Source organism: Chiloscyllium plagiosum, unplaced genomic scaffold, assembly GCF_037043375.1.
Source record: "Chiloscyllium plagiosum isolate Xiang-an unplaced genomic scaffold, Cpla_swu_hap1 HiC_scaffold_1, whole genome shotgun sequence".
In the NCBI taxonomy this organism is placed as follows: Eukaryota; Metazoa; Chordata; class Chondrichthyes; order Orectolobiformes; family Hemiscylliidae; genus Chiloscyllium; species Chiloscyllium plagiosum.
The window spans coordinates 130,720,508-130,739,023 of NW_028270139.1; the positions used below are offsets into that span (position 1 = coordinate 130,720,508).

General features: G+C 40.6%; 1 protein-coding gene across 4 annotated transcripts in view; it reads left to right on the forward strand.

Annotated features, from left to right (window-relative positions):
• Positions 1–18,516, forward strand: part of myo5b (myosin VB) — a 274,037-nt gene that overhangs the window by 107,222 nt on the left and 148,299 nt on the right. For all 4 annotated transcript variants that reach the window (XM_087990689.1, XM_087990700.1, XM_087990695.1 and 1 more), the window contains exons 6-7: positions 5,638–5,781; positions 9,127–9,208. In XM_087990689.1, coding sequence (XP_087846815.1) covers positions 5,638–5,781; positions 9,127–9,208 — 226 coding nt within the window. The remainder of the gene's footprint in view (positions 1–5,637; positions 5,782–9,126; positions 9,209–18,516) is intronic.

Consider the following 18,516-nt stretch of genomic DNA (forward strand, 5'->3'; position numbering starts at 1 on the left):
GACTTCAACACTGCATTTGCCAAATGAAACCATGGTTATTTGGCAGCTTGATTGGTTATGTTTATTTTTGATGAGCTGCCCTCATTCTGTTAGTGACTTCGTTTAGGAGTTGTATGTTTGTATTCTGTTAATCATGCATTCCCACTTAGATGGCAGCAATTCCATTTTGAAAGATACCAATCGCTATTCTGTTTCAGTTGTTCCCCTTTACAGAAGATGATTGAATAATGCTTTGGATACTGTTGGGGTAGCAGGGGTAAGCTGCAGTGACCGGGTCTGTGGCGCAAGGTCTGGCTCTGAGACTCAGAAGGGAAAGGGGGAGAGGAGGAGAGCGCTAGTTATAGGAGACTCTCTAATTAGAGGGACGGACAGGCGGTTCTGTGGACATGGGCGAGACTCTCTGGTTTGTTGCCTCCCGGGTGCCAGGGTCCGAGACGTCTCGGACCGTGTCTTCAGAATCCTTAAGGGGGAGGGTGTGCAGCCAGAGGTCGTGGTGCACGTTGGCACCAACGACATAGGTAGGAAGAGAGGTGGGGAGGTTATTCAAGAGCTCAGGGAGTTAGGCTGGAAGCTGAAAGCTAGGACAGACAGAGTCGTCATCTCTGGGTTGTTGCCGGTGCCACATGACAGTGAGGCAAGGAATAGGGAGAGAGTGCAGTTGAACACGTGGCTGCAAGGATGGTGTAGGAGGGAGGGCTTCAGGTATTTGAACAATTGGACTGCATTCTGGGGAAGGTGGGACCTGTACAAGCAGGACGGGCTGCACCTGAACCAGAAGGGCACCAATATCCTGGGGGGTAGGTTTGCTAGCACTCTTCGGGGAGGGGGGGGGGGGGGGTTTAAACTAATTTGGCAGGGGGATGGGATCCGGACTTGTAGTCCAGCAAGTAGGCTAGCTGTTTGTCAGGATGTCCAAGAATGTAGGGAGGCTGTGAAGAAGGTAGCACAGACAGGGAATACATGCGGACACAGAGATGGGTTCAAGTGCGTATACTTCAACGCAAGGAGTATCAGAAATAAGGTGGGTGAACTTAAGGTGTGGATCGGTACCTGGGACTACGATGTTGTGGCCATCACGGAAATGTGGATAGAAGAGGGACAGGACTGGCTGTTGGAGGTTCCTGGTTACAGGTGTTTCAGTAAGATTAGGGAGGCTGGTAAAAAAGGAGGAGGAGTGGCGTTGCTAATTAGAAATGGTATAACGGCTGCAGAAAGGCAGTTCGAGGGGGATCTGCCTTTGGAGGTAGTATGGGCTGAAGTCAGAAATAGGGAAGGTGCAGTCACCTTGTTGGGTGTTTACTATAGGCCCCCCAATAGCAGCAGAGATGTGGAGAAACAGATTGGGAAACAGATTTTAGAAAGGTGTAGAAGCCACAGGGTAGTAGTCATGGGCGATTTCAACTTCCCAAATATTGATTGGAAGCTCTTTAGATCAAGTAGATTGGATGGGGCGGTGTTTGCGCAGTGTGTCTAGGAAGCTTTTCTAACTCAGTATGTAGATTGTCCGACCAGAGGGGAGGCCATATTGGATTTGGTACTCGGTAATGAACCGGGACAAGTGATGGGCTTGTTAGTGGGTGAACATTTTGGTGGTGGTGACCACAATTCTGTGACTTTCACCTTGGTTATGGAGAGAGATAGGTGCGTGCAACAGGGTAGGTTTTACAATTGGGGGAAGGGTAATTGCGATGCTGTAAGACAGGATCTGAGGAGCATAGGCTGTCAGGGAAGGATGTCGTGGAAATGTGGAACTTTTTCAAGGAACAGATACGACATGTCCTTGATATGTATGTACCTGTCAGGCAGGAAAGAAATGGTCGTGTGAGGGAACCTTGGTTGACGAGGGAGGTTGAATGTCTTGTAAAGAGGAAGAAGGAGGCTTACATAAGGTTGAGGAAACAGGGTGCAAACAGAGCAGTGGAGGGATACAGGATAGCCAGAAGGGACCTGAAGAAAGGGATTAGGAGAGCTAAGAGAGGGCATGAAAAATCTTTGGCGGATAGGATCAAGGATAACCTAAAGGCATTTTATGCGTATGTGAGAAACATGAGAATGACGAGAACGAGGGTAGGTCCGATCAAGGACAGTAGTGGGAGACTGTGTATTGAGTCGGAAGAGATAGGAGAGGTCTTGAATGAGTACTTTTCTTCAGTATTTACGAATGAGAGGAACCGTATTGTTGAAGAGGAGAGTGTGAAACGGACTGGTAAGCTAGAGGAGATACTTGTTAGGAAGGAAGATGTGTTGGACATTTTGAACAACTTGAGGATAGACAAGTCCCCCGGGCCTGATGGGATATATCCTAGGATTATGTGGGAAGCAAGAGAGGAAATTGCAGTACCGTTGGAAATGATCTTTTCGTCTTCACTGTCAACGGGGGGGGGGTGGTACCAGGGGACTGGAGAGTGGCGAATGTTGTGCCCCTGTTCAAAAAAGGGAATAGGGATAACCCCAGGAATTACAGGCCAGTTAGTCTTACTTCGGTGGTAGGCAAAGTAATGGAAAGGATACTGAGGGATAGGATTTATGAATATCTGGAAAGACACTGCTTGATTAGGGACAGCCAGCACGGATTTGTGAAGGGTAGGTCTTGCCTTACAAGTCTTATTGAATTCTTTGAGGAGGTGACCAAGCATGTGGATGAGGGTAGAGCAGTGGATGTAGTATACATGGATTTTAGTAAGGCATTTGATAAGGTTCCCCATGGTAGGCTTATGCGGAAAGTCAGGAGGCATAGGATAGTGGGAAATTTGGCCAATTGGATAGAAAACTGGCTAACCGGTCGAAGTCAGAGAGTGGTGGTAGATGGCAAATATTCAGCCTGGAGCCCAGTTACAAGTGGAGTTCCGCAGGGATCAGTTCTGGGTCCTCTGCTGTTTGTAATTTTTATTAATGACTTGGAAGAGGGAGTTGAAGGGTGGGTCAGTAAATTTGCAGATGATACGAAGATTGGTGGAGTTGTGGATAGTGAGGAGAGCTGTTGTCGGCTGCAAAGAGACTTAGATATGATGCAGAGCTGGGCTGAGGAGTGGCAGATGGAGTTCAACCCTGCCAAGTGTGAGGTTGTCCATTTTGGAAGGACAAATAAGAATGTGGAATACAGGGTTAACGGTAGGGTTCTTAGTGAGGTGGAGGAACAGAGGGATCTTGGGGTCTATGTTCATAGATCTTTGAAAGTTGCCACTCAGGTGGATAGAGCTTGTAAGAAGGCCTATGGTGTATTAGCTTTCATTAGCAGAGGGATTGAATTCAAGAATCGTGAAGTGATGTTGCAACTGTACAGGACTTTGTTTAGGCCACATTTGGAGTACTGTGTGCAGTTCTGGTCGCCTCACTTTAGGAAAGATGTGGAAGCTTTGGAGAGGGTGCAGAGAAGATTTACCAGGATGTTGCCTGGAATGGAGAATAGGTCTACGAGGATAGGTTGAGAGTGCTCGGCCTTTTCTCGTTGGAAGGCCAAAGGATGAGGGGTGACTTGATAGAGGTTTATAAGATGATCAGAGGAATAGATAGAGTAGACAGTCAGAAACTTTTTCCCCGGGTGCAACAGAGTGTTACAAGGGGACATAAATTTAAGGTGAAGGGTGGAAGATATAGGGGAGATGTCAGGGGTGGGTTCTTTACCCAGAGAGCGGTGGGGGCATGGAATGCGCTGCCTGTGGGAGTGGTAGAGTCAGAATCTTTGGTGACCTTTAAGCGGCAATTGGATAGGTACATGGATGGGTGCTTAAGCTAGGACAAATGTTCGGCACAACATCGTGGGCCGAAGGGCCTGTTCTGTGCTGTATTGTTCTATGTTCAATGCTAAGCCAGACTGAATAATAAATTGGTGCAATAAAAATCTACACATCTTAATTCTGCTTTTCTAATTGCTAGTTTAACAAATGACATGAGTTATTTGTAAAAGGTGGAAATTACACAAAGGATGTTATCAAAAACCAGTTATTTTAATTTAAAGCTTTTGACCTTTACATTGATTTTTATTTCAGCGATTTAAAACAAAAAATGTACTTAAGAGAAGTATAGTTGGATAAAAAAGATGCTAAAACTATGATGAGCTTGCCTAGAGGGATGACCATAAGTGAGGGAGGTGAAGAAGAACAGTATAATTTCAGAAAATGGCTGGTGGTAGGATGGTCAAATGCACAAAATGCCAGTTACACTTAAATGGAGAATTCAGCAGTAAGAGTAGTGGTGAATGCACAGGAGTTGGAGGCTAGGGACAGGGAAGACTAAATAATAAAAGAATTGAAACACAACAAAAGTGAAAATTTTAAATTGTAGGATTTTGTGGTCCCAACCTTCATGCAGTCCAGGAAGACCTATGGGAATAGGTGAGTGTGGCTTGGTACAGGAAAGAAAATGAGGTTGGCATGCAAGTGAGAAGAACATTGGATTAGCTGAGTCCAGAATCAATTAGAGAATTCAGTATTTCAGTGGCTGAAGGCAGGAATTGGTTAAAAGAGTTGGGAATGGGTTGTTTGTGACTGGCTTGAGAGAAAAGTTGATGTTATGGTGGCGGAGATAGATGCTGCTTGTATTGGGGAGTTTGTGGGCTTAGAAACTTGGCTAGCGTGTATCAGAGATAGGAAACTCTCAGCGTCAGCCTGCAATTGGTGGAGGGTTAGTTGGGTTCATTGTGAGTACTCAAGATGATAGCTTCAGTGTTTTAGTGTTTAGTTGGATAAAGGTACAGCTAAACCAACAGCTCATATTGGACACAGTTCATATTGGGTAACCAGTCTTATGACATTTTGGCAGTGCAAGGTTGGGAGAGATGGTGAAGAAGTAGGGCTCAGTGTATATCTGAAAATTGACTATCTGTGGATGCTAGAAATCCTAAATAAAACAAGTGCTGAACGAACTCTGCAGATCTGGCCACAACTGTGCGGAGAGAAGCAGTTAAACATTTTGAGTCCAAAATGACACTTCTTCAGAACATAGGTTCCAAAGACAAGTCCTTTTGGACTCTAAATGCCAACTCTGTTTCTCTCTCCCCAGATTTTGTCAGACCTGTTGTGTTTCTCCAGCAATTTCTGTTTTTTATATTGGTGATGTCATCAAGTTATCTAAGCAACAGTCATATTAAAGGATTTTCATGGATTCATAAAATTCTTATCCTTATTCCTAATTCTGTCTTGCCTCTGCCTATCCCTGTAATCTCCTCTCATCCTTGGAGACACCAGCACTTTTCTAATGCAGGTCTCTTGCATTCCTAATCATTATTCACCACTGGTGCCCATGCCTTCAGTTGCTACAGCCCAAGCTCTGGAATTCCCTCCCTATACCTCGCTTTTCTCCATTAAAATACAACTTAAAACCTACTTCATTTCAAGATTTTAGTCATTTGACCTATTACCCCGATGTGGTTTTATAACTTATAGCACTACGCTGAAGAACTTTTTAATGCTCTCTTACTTTTAAAGGCATTATATAAATGGTGATTGTGTTGATTGATGTTTCCCTAATTGTGATTTGGATAATCAAGTGGATTTGCCTGTTGAAAAATTAACTTGCAACTCCACTGCACATGTAGGAACACTATTGATTCTCTAAAATGCTGAGCTTCTTATCATATCCAGATTCATATGTCATTATCAGGTTTTAATAATTTCAAAGTTTCTTCTTCTCAAATAGGCCATTGGTAATGCGAAAACGACAAGGAATGATAACAGCAGTCGCTTTGGGAAATACATCCAAATTGGTTTTGACCGACAATATTATATAATTGGTGCCAATATGCGAACCTATCTGCTGGAAAAGTCCAGAGTGGTTTTCCAGGTTTGTATCTATGACGTCTGCAGTAAAATATATTAGGTCATGCACGTAATAAATCAATTTTAAGTTATTCTCTGTAAAATTAAATGGAGTGGAACATATGTTAAATGTAACTTTTTCACCAAAGATTCTAAGCAGACAGGAAGATACAAAAATAAATGATGACTTTCACCTAACCTTGTGTGGTCAGTAATTGATCAGCTGAACGCCAATTGGCTGCCCCCTTTTGGTGTTGGGTTTTGCTTGCATGGTTGAAAATGTTCTAACTTATTACTTTGCCCTTACAATTAAATTCGTCAATACATCATAACAAGTATCAGTCTGATGACGTCAATTTGATTTGCATGTTTTTACATATCAAATGTTGAATTGTAATCCATATTTCCAAAAAGAGCATTTATCCTAAATTAATGCATAAATTATCTGCATTTACTCATTTGTTATCCTAAGCATTGAGTTTTACCAGTTACACTCTCCAATTAGTTCCCGCACTACTATTGTCTTTTTTTTTATTATTCAGCATATTTGAGTGCTTTCTGTTCCATCAATGTCTTGAGGAAGAAGATAACATTAGAGCCGCACTGCTCAATGTGTGTGCACGGCCCACCAAAATAGAGATAATAAGATTTCCCTCTTGCTGAAAACTGGAAGTGATTACCATAATTATGAAACTGACTTTTCCACCTTATGCAAAAGAAGAATATTACACTTCCAATCATGTGTTAGGTCATTTGAAATGATTTTTACTCTGTATAGCAACAGTTTTGGTAAAGTATCCGTCATCTGCCTGATGTATTTAAATTTAACGAGCCTAATTATTGGTCTGAAATGACTGTGGTACTATTTATAAGGTTACTGACTAATGGGTGATTTTTGTGATTGAGAATTGTTGGGAATAATTAACTTTCTATTGATATTAGAAAATTATCTTTCTTTTCAAGTTGTCTAACTATGGTGGGATGATGTGGCGCCACAAAGTGATAAAGCATTGGTGCATGTCCAAAATCTGTATTGGGGAATTTTCAAGTGCAGCTGTATCATTTGTTGGAATTTGGAGGCCACACCTTTGGCCTCTATATTGGAGGAAGGATATGCTTGCTTTGGAAGCAGTACAGTGAAGATTCACTAGATTGTTTTCTAGGTTCAAAGAGTTATCCTATGAGCAGAATAAATTAGACCTTGCTCTCTGGAATTACGTAGAACATAAAAACATTAAAAATATGAGCAGGAGTAGGCCATTCCGCCCTTTAAACCTGCACTGCCTTTTTGTTGTGATCATGGTTGATCATCCAACTCAAAAGCCTATAACTGTAAGATGTGAATTCCTTGAAACATGCAAGATTCTGAAGAGTTTTTGCATTGTAGACACTGAGAAGTTGTTTTCCTCTGACTAGGGAATTGAGAAACATGCAGATAAAATCTTGGCAGAGGGAGACGACACTATCATTTGAGATTGAGATGAGGAATTAATTCACTTAAAATATTGTGATTCTTTGGAATTCTGTACATCAGTGAGCAATTGATGGTCCATCGCTGACTATATTTATTGCTGTGGTAGATGGAATTTTGGTATCATGGGCAATCAACATATGAAGAGCGGGCAGAAAAATAGAGTTGAGATAAAAGATTAGCCCTAATTGTATTGAATGATAGAATAGGCTGGTAAGGCTGTGTGGTCCTGCTCAATTATGTCGACAAAGGTGGAAAGACCCAATACCAGAAAAAGAAGTGGATGCTGAGTTACCCAGACCTCAAATTGGCTTTCTATGGCTGCTCCCCCGTTGTATTCGGGGGGAAGATTCTCTTCTGGTTGGAGTCATACCTGACACATAGGAAGCTGGTTGCCGTTGTTGGTGACCAGTTCTGGGGCATCACTGCTAGAGTTGCTAAATGGGATAGACTCTGACCATATCTAGATTGGTCAACCATAAGGCCTCATGGGCCATCAGCAGCAGCAGAATTGTACTCCAACACAGTCAGTCTCAAAGACACAAATCAGGAATGTGACGGCGTACTCCCAACCCGCCTAAATAAGTGCACCTCCAACAACACTTGAGGAGAGTGACATCAAACAAAATAAAATGACCTGCTTGATTGGCACCACAACCACAAATATTTTCCTCCACTGACGTACAATAGTGCAAGCAATAGGTACTGTAGGAATTCACAAAAGCTTCTTAGGCAGCATTTTTAAACCCATGATCGCAACCATCTAGACGCAGCAGATACGTGAAATTTGGAAATATATTGCCAATCCTTCAGTTTCTCTGGGTAAAAATATCACAATTCCCTCCGTAAGGGCATTGTTGGTCTACCTACAGCACATGGACTGCAGAGGTTCAAGAAAGCAGATCACTACGACCTTCTCCAGGGCAACTAGGACCGGTAATAAATGTTAGCTACCCAGTGTTGCCCATGTTGAATGAATGGGCACCTGCAGTTCTGCTCCAGTGATCTTCCTCATTTTGGAAATATATCACCTTTGCTGTAGCTGGAGCACAATCCTGGAACTCACTCGCAACATTAACTCCACCACAAGGCAACTAGGAGTGGGCAGTGGAGCTGGCTGAACCAGTGAAGCCCAGATCCCTTGAGTGGTTTTAAAAAAAATCTCAATTAGTTAGCTGGTGGGCAATTTGTACTTGGATTTAAAACAGGGAAAAATAGCTATCAACTGTGTATCCTTGATTAATATAATTAAATAGCATTTCTAGTTTAAATTCTGAACACTCCGAACACTTGATATTTAGTTACTTTCAACCTCTTCGCAGTTTTATTTACATTTGGCATCACAAACAATTGATAGAATCTACTGCAACCATATTCTATTTTATTTTTTTAAAATTGCTTTCAAGAGGATAGTAACCTGGCAAATGCTGTAAAACGATTAAAGTTCAAACAAACCTCAAATTCAACCAGGCTACTTGTAAAAAAAAACTCATGCATTAATGAAAAGCAAGGTGAACATACTGCAAGCTACTTAGTGCACTGGTGCTTCAATACCTTGGAGTGATGTAAAAAGCCTCTTTTTACCTAAGAACAAACAAACTTTGGAGGGACAACTTACCTTGAGCATCAACTGGATATTTCTAAACTAGTTTGTGTGTTACATGTTGACATCCTGGAAGCAAGTCGCAACGTCTTCTATAAAGAGGCCATGGTGCAGTGGTGGTATCCCTACCCTGGACTGAGAGGCCCAATGCCATCTGCTCCAGAGATGTGTAACAATATCTCTTAACAGGTTGATTAGAAAAGTAAAGCAGGAATCGAGCATAGGAAGAAGAGAAGGTGTTAAAGAAAATTCTGCCAAGAGAAAAACATTTTTGCCTTTTGTCTTTGTTTGTTTAGGCAGAAGATGAACGTAACTACCATATCTTCTACCAGTTGTGTGCCTCGGCCAATCGACCCGATTTCAAAGAACTGAAACTAAGTAAGTTAGTTCATCCAATTGTTCCAATACTGAAATAAAAAGATGTACTCTCACCTTTCACCTTGTGTATGAATTCACTGCCAGAAAAGCACTGTTTTGGATATGTTTCCACAGTCATATTGCTGTTAGAGAAGTCAAAATGTTAATATAGGCGATATACATTGCTTGCTGATGATTCGTATGCATTACCAGCTTAATCTTACCTCCTTGTGTTTATTCTGAATAAAATACAAGAGTTTTAAATAGAATGTCAGCATGCCCTAGGAATTACCCAAGTGCTTTGTAGCTACTTTAATTAATTCTATTTGAAGAGCTGTCATTGTTGTTATGCAGCAAGGTCCCAAAAGAAGCAGTTTGGACTTTTTGGTGTTTTTGGCTGAGGGGGTAACATCAATAGTGCATCCACAAGTTTCTCTGTACTTTTTCAGGTAATGCAGCAAAATCTTTTGTATGTTAACTTTATAGACACTGGACCAGCTTTGTTTAAAACAGAGACCCAGAGATAGTTAAGTATTAACTTTAAAGATGGCAAAGTAGGTCAAGAAGGAAATTAATAAAATGTGGAATCCAGGGCTAATGATAAAGATATAGTGGATAAAAGTCAAGAAATTATGAAAATCCTGGATTAACTAGCTTGACCATAATTATCATCATAATGTATCAAAGATTATTTTGTTACATTTATTTGATAAACTTCATGCATACAATGAGCTCCTGAATTTGACCATGAATGGTGAGGACAAGAGTTTCTTCAATGAATGAATACATTTTAGTATTGTTAAATAATGTTTTTTTTTAAAATCTGAATTAATTCACAGTTTTAAAAATAATATGGGGTTAATATTTGAATTATCCTCCTGGTGAAATGTTAAATAATGGGAGAAAGTTATAGACTCTGTAGTTTTTGGAGGGAAATCAATTTAGGGATATAGGGAGCAAACTGTACTTTCTGTTTTGAACTCGGAAGCCAATCAGCTAGACTGAAATATTCTTTTCTAGCCTTGTGTATTCTTGTGGCTGATAATAATGCAGCCTGCATCATTCTTCAGTATATAAATAACACTGGTGACATTCAAGCTGTTAAAACAGTTGGACAAGCAGATTATAAACTTGAACTCAACATGTTACTACTTAAGTAGTGCGTATCAATTTGCAAACTGGAGTGGGAGTGAAAAATGTTTGGAATCAATTTCTACAATGATTGGTTAATATAATTTATGCACTTGGTGTCTGATAAATGCAAAAAATACTTGGAGGGGCTTTCATGAAGTAGTGAAACATTTGCAAATTAAAGGTTTGCCAACAAGATGAAGGAAACTTTCTTTCAAGGATTTGATCTCCACAACACAATTAGGAGCTGTCACTATAATGAATATGGCATAGTCTCATCATAAATTAGCACTCTTTCTTTAGCTTTGTGCCCTTTTAGTGCTTTGTAATGTAGGTTACTTTGTAGAAGATTGCAGGATAGTTACAGGGATAGTCTAGTACAGGGATAGTGTAACATTTTTCAGGATTTTGATATGGATTAAACTCCTTGAAGGGTCACATTGATGATACAATGTGACATTCATTAGGAAATGGTGGCATCATAGTCAAGTTACTGGACTAATAATCCAGTGGCCTGATGGCAGTTAAGATCAGTTAACCTATCTGGAATAAATGTCTAGTTTTAACAATGACTGTTAAATCCATCATCGATTTGTTGTTTTAAACAACTGATTCGATAATGCCCTTTTTTAAGGGGAAGAAAGTCTGCCATATTTTTTTCATTTTCTAATCAACCTGTTCAGAGACTTTATTACACATCTTTGGGGCAAATGGGACATTAGGGACACTGCCACTGTGCCACAAGAGTCTTAATCTACTTTGCTTACTTTGTCCAACCTACATGACTCCAGATCTACTGCAATTAACTGCCTTTTGAAATGAAAGAGCAAGCCATTCATGTCAATGGCAATTATGTGCGGGCAACACGTTGGCCTTGCTGGTGACACTCAGATGGACGAATGGATATTTTAAAACAAACCCCTAAAAATGAGATACCAACCTAAAACTACAACTCAGGAGTACACGCTAAGCTACAGATACTACATCGATGAACAGGGCTAAGTGATTAAGTAACTCTTAGATCTGATCATGTGCTGCTATTCTGCCAGAACCAGTTGTGAAAGGTGGTGAACGCCTACAAAACTCACCATTATTAGTGATAGGGAAAACTCCGATAAGCAATTTACCGACTTCTTGAGTAATGAGAATGAGCCATAAATACTGGCTAAGCCAAAGAAACCCTATACCATGAAGGCATACAAAAAAGGAGCAAATAAAGGGATATTGTAAAAAATAAAAGCTCTCTGTGATGAATGCAATAAATTAGCATGGGTGCAAGATTGGCTCATTAGCACAAAACAAAAGTGAATCCAGAAATAAATCATTGTCTGGTAGGGTGTGACGAACAAAGACCCAAAGGGGTCTCTGTGGAACTTAAACCTTTTACAATTTGTATCAATGATGTAGCTGAGGATGTGAAGGCATGTTAGCTAAATTTACAGCAGGCACCAAAGCAGTTATGAAAGTATGCTGTGAAGAATACAAGAGTTTGGGGACAGATGTAGTTCGGCTGAGTGAGGAGGCAAAAATCAGGCCGATGGGTATGATGTAGGAAAATATGAAGGAGTTTCCCATGTACTCTAATTTTATTTACTTACTTCCCCTGGGACCTTATTCAGAAACCTTCTGAAAATCTACATATACCATATCCTCTTGTTCTTCTTTGTTTATGCTGCAAGTAGCATCTCCAAAAATCTCCCGAGTTTGTCAAACATGATTTCCCTTTCATAAGTCCATACTGACTCTGCCTGATTTTGCACATCTTTTTCTAATAGTTTATTTCTTCCTTCTTTATAACTGATTCCAATATTTTCCTTTCTACTGCTGTCAGACATCAGGCCTGAAGTTTTACACACATCCTCATAGGATCAGCCCATCAAGTTCACACTGATGCTCTGAAGAGCATCCCACCCAATCCCCATAATCCTGCATTTCCCATTGATAATTCATCGAACACGCACACCCCTGGACACTTTAGGACAACTTAGCACGGCTAATCCACCTAACCTGCACATCTTTGGACTTTGCGAAGAAACCAGAGCACCTGGAGGAAATCCACGTGGACACAGGGACAATGTGCAAACTCTACTCAGACTGTTGCCAGAGGGTGGAATCGAACCCAGATTCCTGGTGCTGTGAGACAGCAGTGCTAACCATTGAGCCAACATGCCGCACCAACCTCCTTTAAATAGTGGAGTAACATTTGGCAACTTCGAGTCGGAAGCCTTCCAGTAGGAACCTTTCCAGAATTTATAGAACTATGCAAGATAAAAATGAAGTGTTGGAGAACTTCATAGGTCTGGCAGCATCTTTGGGAGAGAAACAGTTAACAATTTGAAGAAGAATGAAAGAATCATACAGCATGAAATCAGACAGTTTGGACCAACTCATCTACACTGACTGGACATTCCAATCTGACCTAGTTCTATTCTCCAGCATTTGGCCCATATCCCTGCAAACCCCTCCTATTCATATACCCATCCGGAAGACTTTTAAATATTGTTATTTTATCCACCTCTGCCACTTCCTCTCTCAGCTCATTCCATGCGCGCACCATTTTCTGCCTAAAAAAGTTACCCCTCAGGTCTTTTTAAAAAAATCTTACCCCTGTCGCTCTAAACCTCTGCCCCGTAGTTTTGGACTTCCCCCACCCTACAAAAAAACCTGAGGCCATTTGCCCTATCTATGCCCCTCGTGATTTTATAGCCCTCTGGTCACTCTTCAGTCTCTGACACTCCAGGGAGAAAAGTTCCACATTATTCAGCCTCTACCCTTAGCTCATAACCCGCCAATCCCAGCAACATCCTTGTAAATCTTTTCTGCGCCCTCAAAAAAAAACAACTGTTTCTCTCTCCATAAATGTTGTTAGACCGGCTGAGTTTCTCCAACACCTTTTTTAGTTATTTTATATTCACATTGTCCACAATTCTTTGCTTTCATTTTAGAATTATGATAAATACCTGCCAACTCATCCATTATTTCTGTTACTACTTCTTTTAACACTCTGGGATGAAGTTTATTTGGTCCAGGAGATTTATCAAACCTCAGCAAATGTTATTATAGAGTCATAGAGATGTACAGCATGGAAACAGACCCTTCGGTCCAACCTGTTCATGCCGACCAGATATCCCAACCCAATCTAGTCCCACCTGTTAGCACCTGGCCTAAATCCCTCCAAACCCTTCCTATTCATATACCTATCCAAATGCCTTTTAAATGTTGCAATTGTACCAACCTCCACCATTTCCTCTGGCAGTTCATTCCATACATGTAAGAGGCGAGTAAAAGTTGCCTCTTAGGTCCCTTTTTATATCTTTCCCCTCTCACCCTAAACCTATGTCCTCTAGTTCTGGACTCCCCCACCCCAGGGAAAAGACTTTGTCTGTTTATTCTATCCGTGCCCCTCATAATTTTGTAAACCTGAATAAGGCCACCCCTCAGCCTCCAACGCTCCAGGGAAAACAGCCCCAGCCTATTCAGCCTCTCCTGTAGCTCAAATCCTCCAACCCTGGCAACATCCTTGAAAATCTTTTCTGAACCCTTTCAAGTTTCACAACATCTTTCCGATAGGAAGGAGACCAGAATTGCACGCAATATTCCAACAGTGGCCTTATTTCACCAGTTCAGTTTTAGAAGTCCCTTGGTTGCCTCTTTTTCTGAGTTTTTCTGAATCATTGCCATGAAGATATATGAAAAGGAATTTCTCCACCATTTTTCTTTGCTCCGTTAAAAATTCTCCTTCCCCCATCTGTAATGGGCGTACATTTATCCTTGTGAATCTTTATCCTTTTGCATGCCAATAGAAGTTTTTTTCGTCAACCTCAATGCTTCTCCGCTTGAATTTATATCCTTTTTTTTTCCTTTCCTCATCAATTTCTTGTTCTTCCTTTCAGTCAGAACTTGCTCCCATATCTCTGGCATTGGAAACCACTATTGCTAACACAGCTTTAATGTTTTGGGGAAGATATGCGGGGATATGAGGAAGATTTTTCTACACTCTCTGGATGATAATATTTGTAAGCTTGTTCTATGAGGGTGATGGAAGGGGAATGATTTATGATTTCAAAAGGAAATTGGATGACCATTTAAGTGAAATAAGCATTTGGAATGGAAGGGGGTAATGGGACTGATTTGAATTGTCTAGCATGGACTGGATGGACCAAGTGGGCTGCTGTGAATATGATTCTACAAAAATCTAGAAATTTGCAACGCATGCTAGAACAGAAATGCTAGATAAGAATCAAAAATATTGTCATAAGCTGGTTGAGCATTTTCACCAAGCCAAGTCAATAGAAATTGATACCATTTCTCTGCAAGTCAGTAAATTACCTTAAGTGTCAGTATAATTGTAGCATGCTGTACATAGTGACTGAATGTACAAATTTATTTCCAGTTGGTATAATGCTGTACTTTAACCAACTGCAAGCCATGATCTCTAGTGATTGCCTGCTTTAACACTGATGCAATGAGAATGCCACCTCGAATTTGATTACGAATCATTTTTAATTATTTCATTTATATGAATCATGCGGTTCCTATGCATTTTAAAAAAATTCTTTTCATTATCTCTAATTTGTCCCATAGAAAATAATTTCTTTGGAAAATCTTTGTCAAATATCTTGTAATGTAGAAAAATCAATTTTTATCAATTTTCTGTTTTTTTTTGAAGGAATTCAAGACCCATTCCTCTGATATTAAATTGCTAATTGCCTTTGAATGTTTTGTCTTTGACCTTGAGATGTGCAGAAGTGAGCAACAATGTTTGGGTGCATGTCTGTCTGTTTATTTTTCTTGCCAAATTATGTGGAAGAAATGGATGCTTTGAAATGAGGAGTGAAAACTTTTATAGGGCTGCTCAAAAAGAGAAGTGGAAGAAAGTCCATGGGATATCACATTATGAATCTCTCTCAAAAAAAATTGATGTGGAATGGTGATGAATTATTTTAAACTTGGTCAGTGTTGGATGCAAATAGACATTTTGAAAAGAGATAGCAAAGATTGTTTGTAGATATTTGATAATTGAATGACAAAGAGAAACTAAAGGAGGATAATTTATTATCATTGGAAAATGGTCTTAAGAAAATGTTGTCCAGATTTGTTTTGTAAAATGCAAAAATGGGGTAGCTAATGGGAGTGAGATGGGGCAGGGTTAGGGCTGGTGGAGGTGGAGGTTGGAGTCAGTTAAGAGTCAATCATGCTGCTGTTCCAGTTGACTTCCCATTCCTGTTGATTTCCCATTCCATGTACCAATTCTCGGTCAGCAATACAAACTAGTGGATAATTTTATTGGAGTCCGTTGAGATATATGGAAATGGGCCACAGTGGTTTTCCCTTTAATTTTCCATGATTCTTTCTGTCCATCTTCTACTGGGACTCTTTCTGTACTTTTCTCAACAGTGTGACTGTGGTTTGCAGCTTGGCCAAAATTAGTCAGTCAATCAATCATTCTTTCTTCAGTCCAAATTGGTTGCAACCAATATCGTAAGTCACCCTGTCTCTCTCATTTGTGCTAATTTATGACAGTTATGGATTTCAGCCAAATGATATGTGGCTCAAGAGATTGTGTCATCTGAGACATTTTCCAAATAAATACTGTGGACAGATGTCAGTATTCTGATTGTAAATGAAAACTACATTGAAGATATTCTAATTATCACAGCATGTTTAATAATTAATTTAATCATATTCAGTTTTAATCCTTTGTGCTGAGCATTGTAAGCCTCAAAAACCCTCAAATGAACTTCGTGGTTCATTTACTCATTCGGAATGTTAATTTCCAGCCTTTCACTTCAACGAATTTGCTGATTTCTCACAGCATTTTCAAGAAAGTTCAGGAGTCTTGTTGAATAAATGTAATTGACTAAAATCTGAATAAAAAGGATAAGTAAACTTGGGTAAGGAGACCCCAATCAGGTCATCAAGTCAGCCATTTCAATTCACTTTATAGTGGATAGAAATGAATGTTCCTCAGTTTAGCAAGTTGGAAGCCTGGTTTTTGACTGGGTTGAGGGGTGGCAGGAGTAGGGTGGGGGGAGGGAGTGGTGGAGGTGGAGATTGGAGTCAATTAGAGTCAATCATGCTGCTGTGGGCCTGGAGACACATACTGGCCACCTGTTCTTATTTCCAGTAAACACAGCTAATTCAAAATGATCAATAGATTTTTATTATTTTTAAATTTTCATGAAATTCTTTGTCACTGTGTTTCCAGTCCATTACAGAAACTTAATAGCTTAATACTTTATAACATCCATTCTACTAAATTACTAGCATAAATTGTGGTGTAATTGCAGACTAGGACATGCTAATTTTTTTTACATACACTTCTGGGTTGTGGATATTGCTGGCTGGCCAGTATTTATCTCACAGTCCTGGTTGCCCTTGAGAAGGTTGAACAAGAGTCTCATTGTAAATGCTTGGCATGAAGGAGGGAGCTTTCCAATTTATATTATATTATTTGTTCTGTTGGAACAGAAAGTTTAGGCTGATGCTCCAGAACACTACTGAGGGAAATGTGCAATGCTAGAAATACCATCTTTTGAGTGAAAGTTTGAGCTGAGTCCCTGACTACGATTTCATGACATTCCTTTAGTGAAGAGCAGGGGAGTCAACCTGGTGCCGTCACCAATGTCTTTTCCTCAACCAATATCGCTGACAGCAATCATCTGGTTGTTATGGCATTATTTGTTGGAACTTGCTGTGTGTAAATCAGCTGCCACCACTCCTACATTGTAACAGTGAGCGCACTGTAAAGTACTTGCATTCGTAAAATAATGCCCTTATTAGGTATTGTCAGCAGGGCTATATTGGGGAGGGGTGGGGTGATGTCTCCAATTTGATTGAGTTTTTTGAGGAAGTGAAGATGGTGATTGAGTGTAGGGCAAAGGACGTTGTCGACAAGGACTTTAGGAGTTGGGAGGTCATGTTGCGGCTGTACAGGACGTTGATTAGGCCACTTTTGAATATTGCATGCAATTCTGGTCTCCTTCCTATCAGAAGGATGCTGTGAAACTTGAAAGGGTTCAGAAAAGATTTACAAGGATGTTGCCAAGGTTGAGGGTTTGTGCTATGGGAAGAGGTTGAATAGACTGGGGCTGCTTTCCCTGGAGTGTCAGAGGTTTAGTGGTGACCTTTACAGAGGTTTATAAAAACAATTGGGGCATTCAATAGGATAAGTAGACAAGGTCTTTTCCCTGGGGTGGTGGAGTCCAGAACTAGACGGCATAGGTTTAGGGTGACAGGGGAAAGATATGAATGAGACCTAAGGGGCACTATTATCATGCAAAGGGTGGTGCCAGAGGAAGTGGTAGAGGCTGGTATAATTGCAAAATTTAAAAGGCATCTGGGTGGGTATATGAATAGGAAGGGTTTAGAGGGATATGGACCAAGTGCTGGCAAATGGGACTAGCTTATGTTGGAATATCTGGTCAGCATGAGCAAGTTGAATCAAAGGGTCTGTTTCCTTTGGTGATCTCTGACTATATTTGACAGAGCTCCTCGTGATAGGTTGATCCAGAAGATTAAGGGGGCGGCACGGTGGCTCAATGGTTAGCACTGCTGCCTCAGCGCCAGGGCCCCAGGTTCGATTCCAGCCTTGGACGACTGTCTGTGTGGAGTTTGCACATTCTCCCTGTGTCTGTGTGGGTTTTCTCTGGGTGTTCCGGTTTCCTCCCACAGTCCAAAGATGTGCAGGTCAGGTGAATTGACCATGCTAAATTGTCCATAGTGTTAGATGCATTAGTCAGAAGGAGAATGGGTTTGGATGGATTACTCTTCAGAGGGTCGGTGTGGACTTGTTGGGCCAAATGGCCTGTTTCCACACTGTAGGTTATCTAATCTAATCAAGTCACTTGCTCCACGATGAGTTGATAAGTTTGATACAAAATTAGCTTGGCCAGATAAGGCAATTGTGGAGAGGTGTTTTTCTGAGTGAATATCTGTTAGCAGTGGTGTTCTGCAAGGATCAGTGTTTGGACCTTTGTCATTTGCTTTTTGGATGAAAATATAGGGGGTCTGATAAGTAAGTTTGCAGATGAAATGAAAGTTGCTTGAATAATGAGGAAGTTTATCAAAGGTGAGTGTACAGTAAATAGCAGGACCCTTAGGAGCATTAATGTACATAAAGATCTAGGAGTGCAAGTCCTATCGCTCCCTGAAAGTGGATACAGTGGTGATGAAGTCAAATGACATGCTTGTCTTCA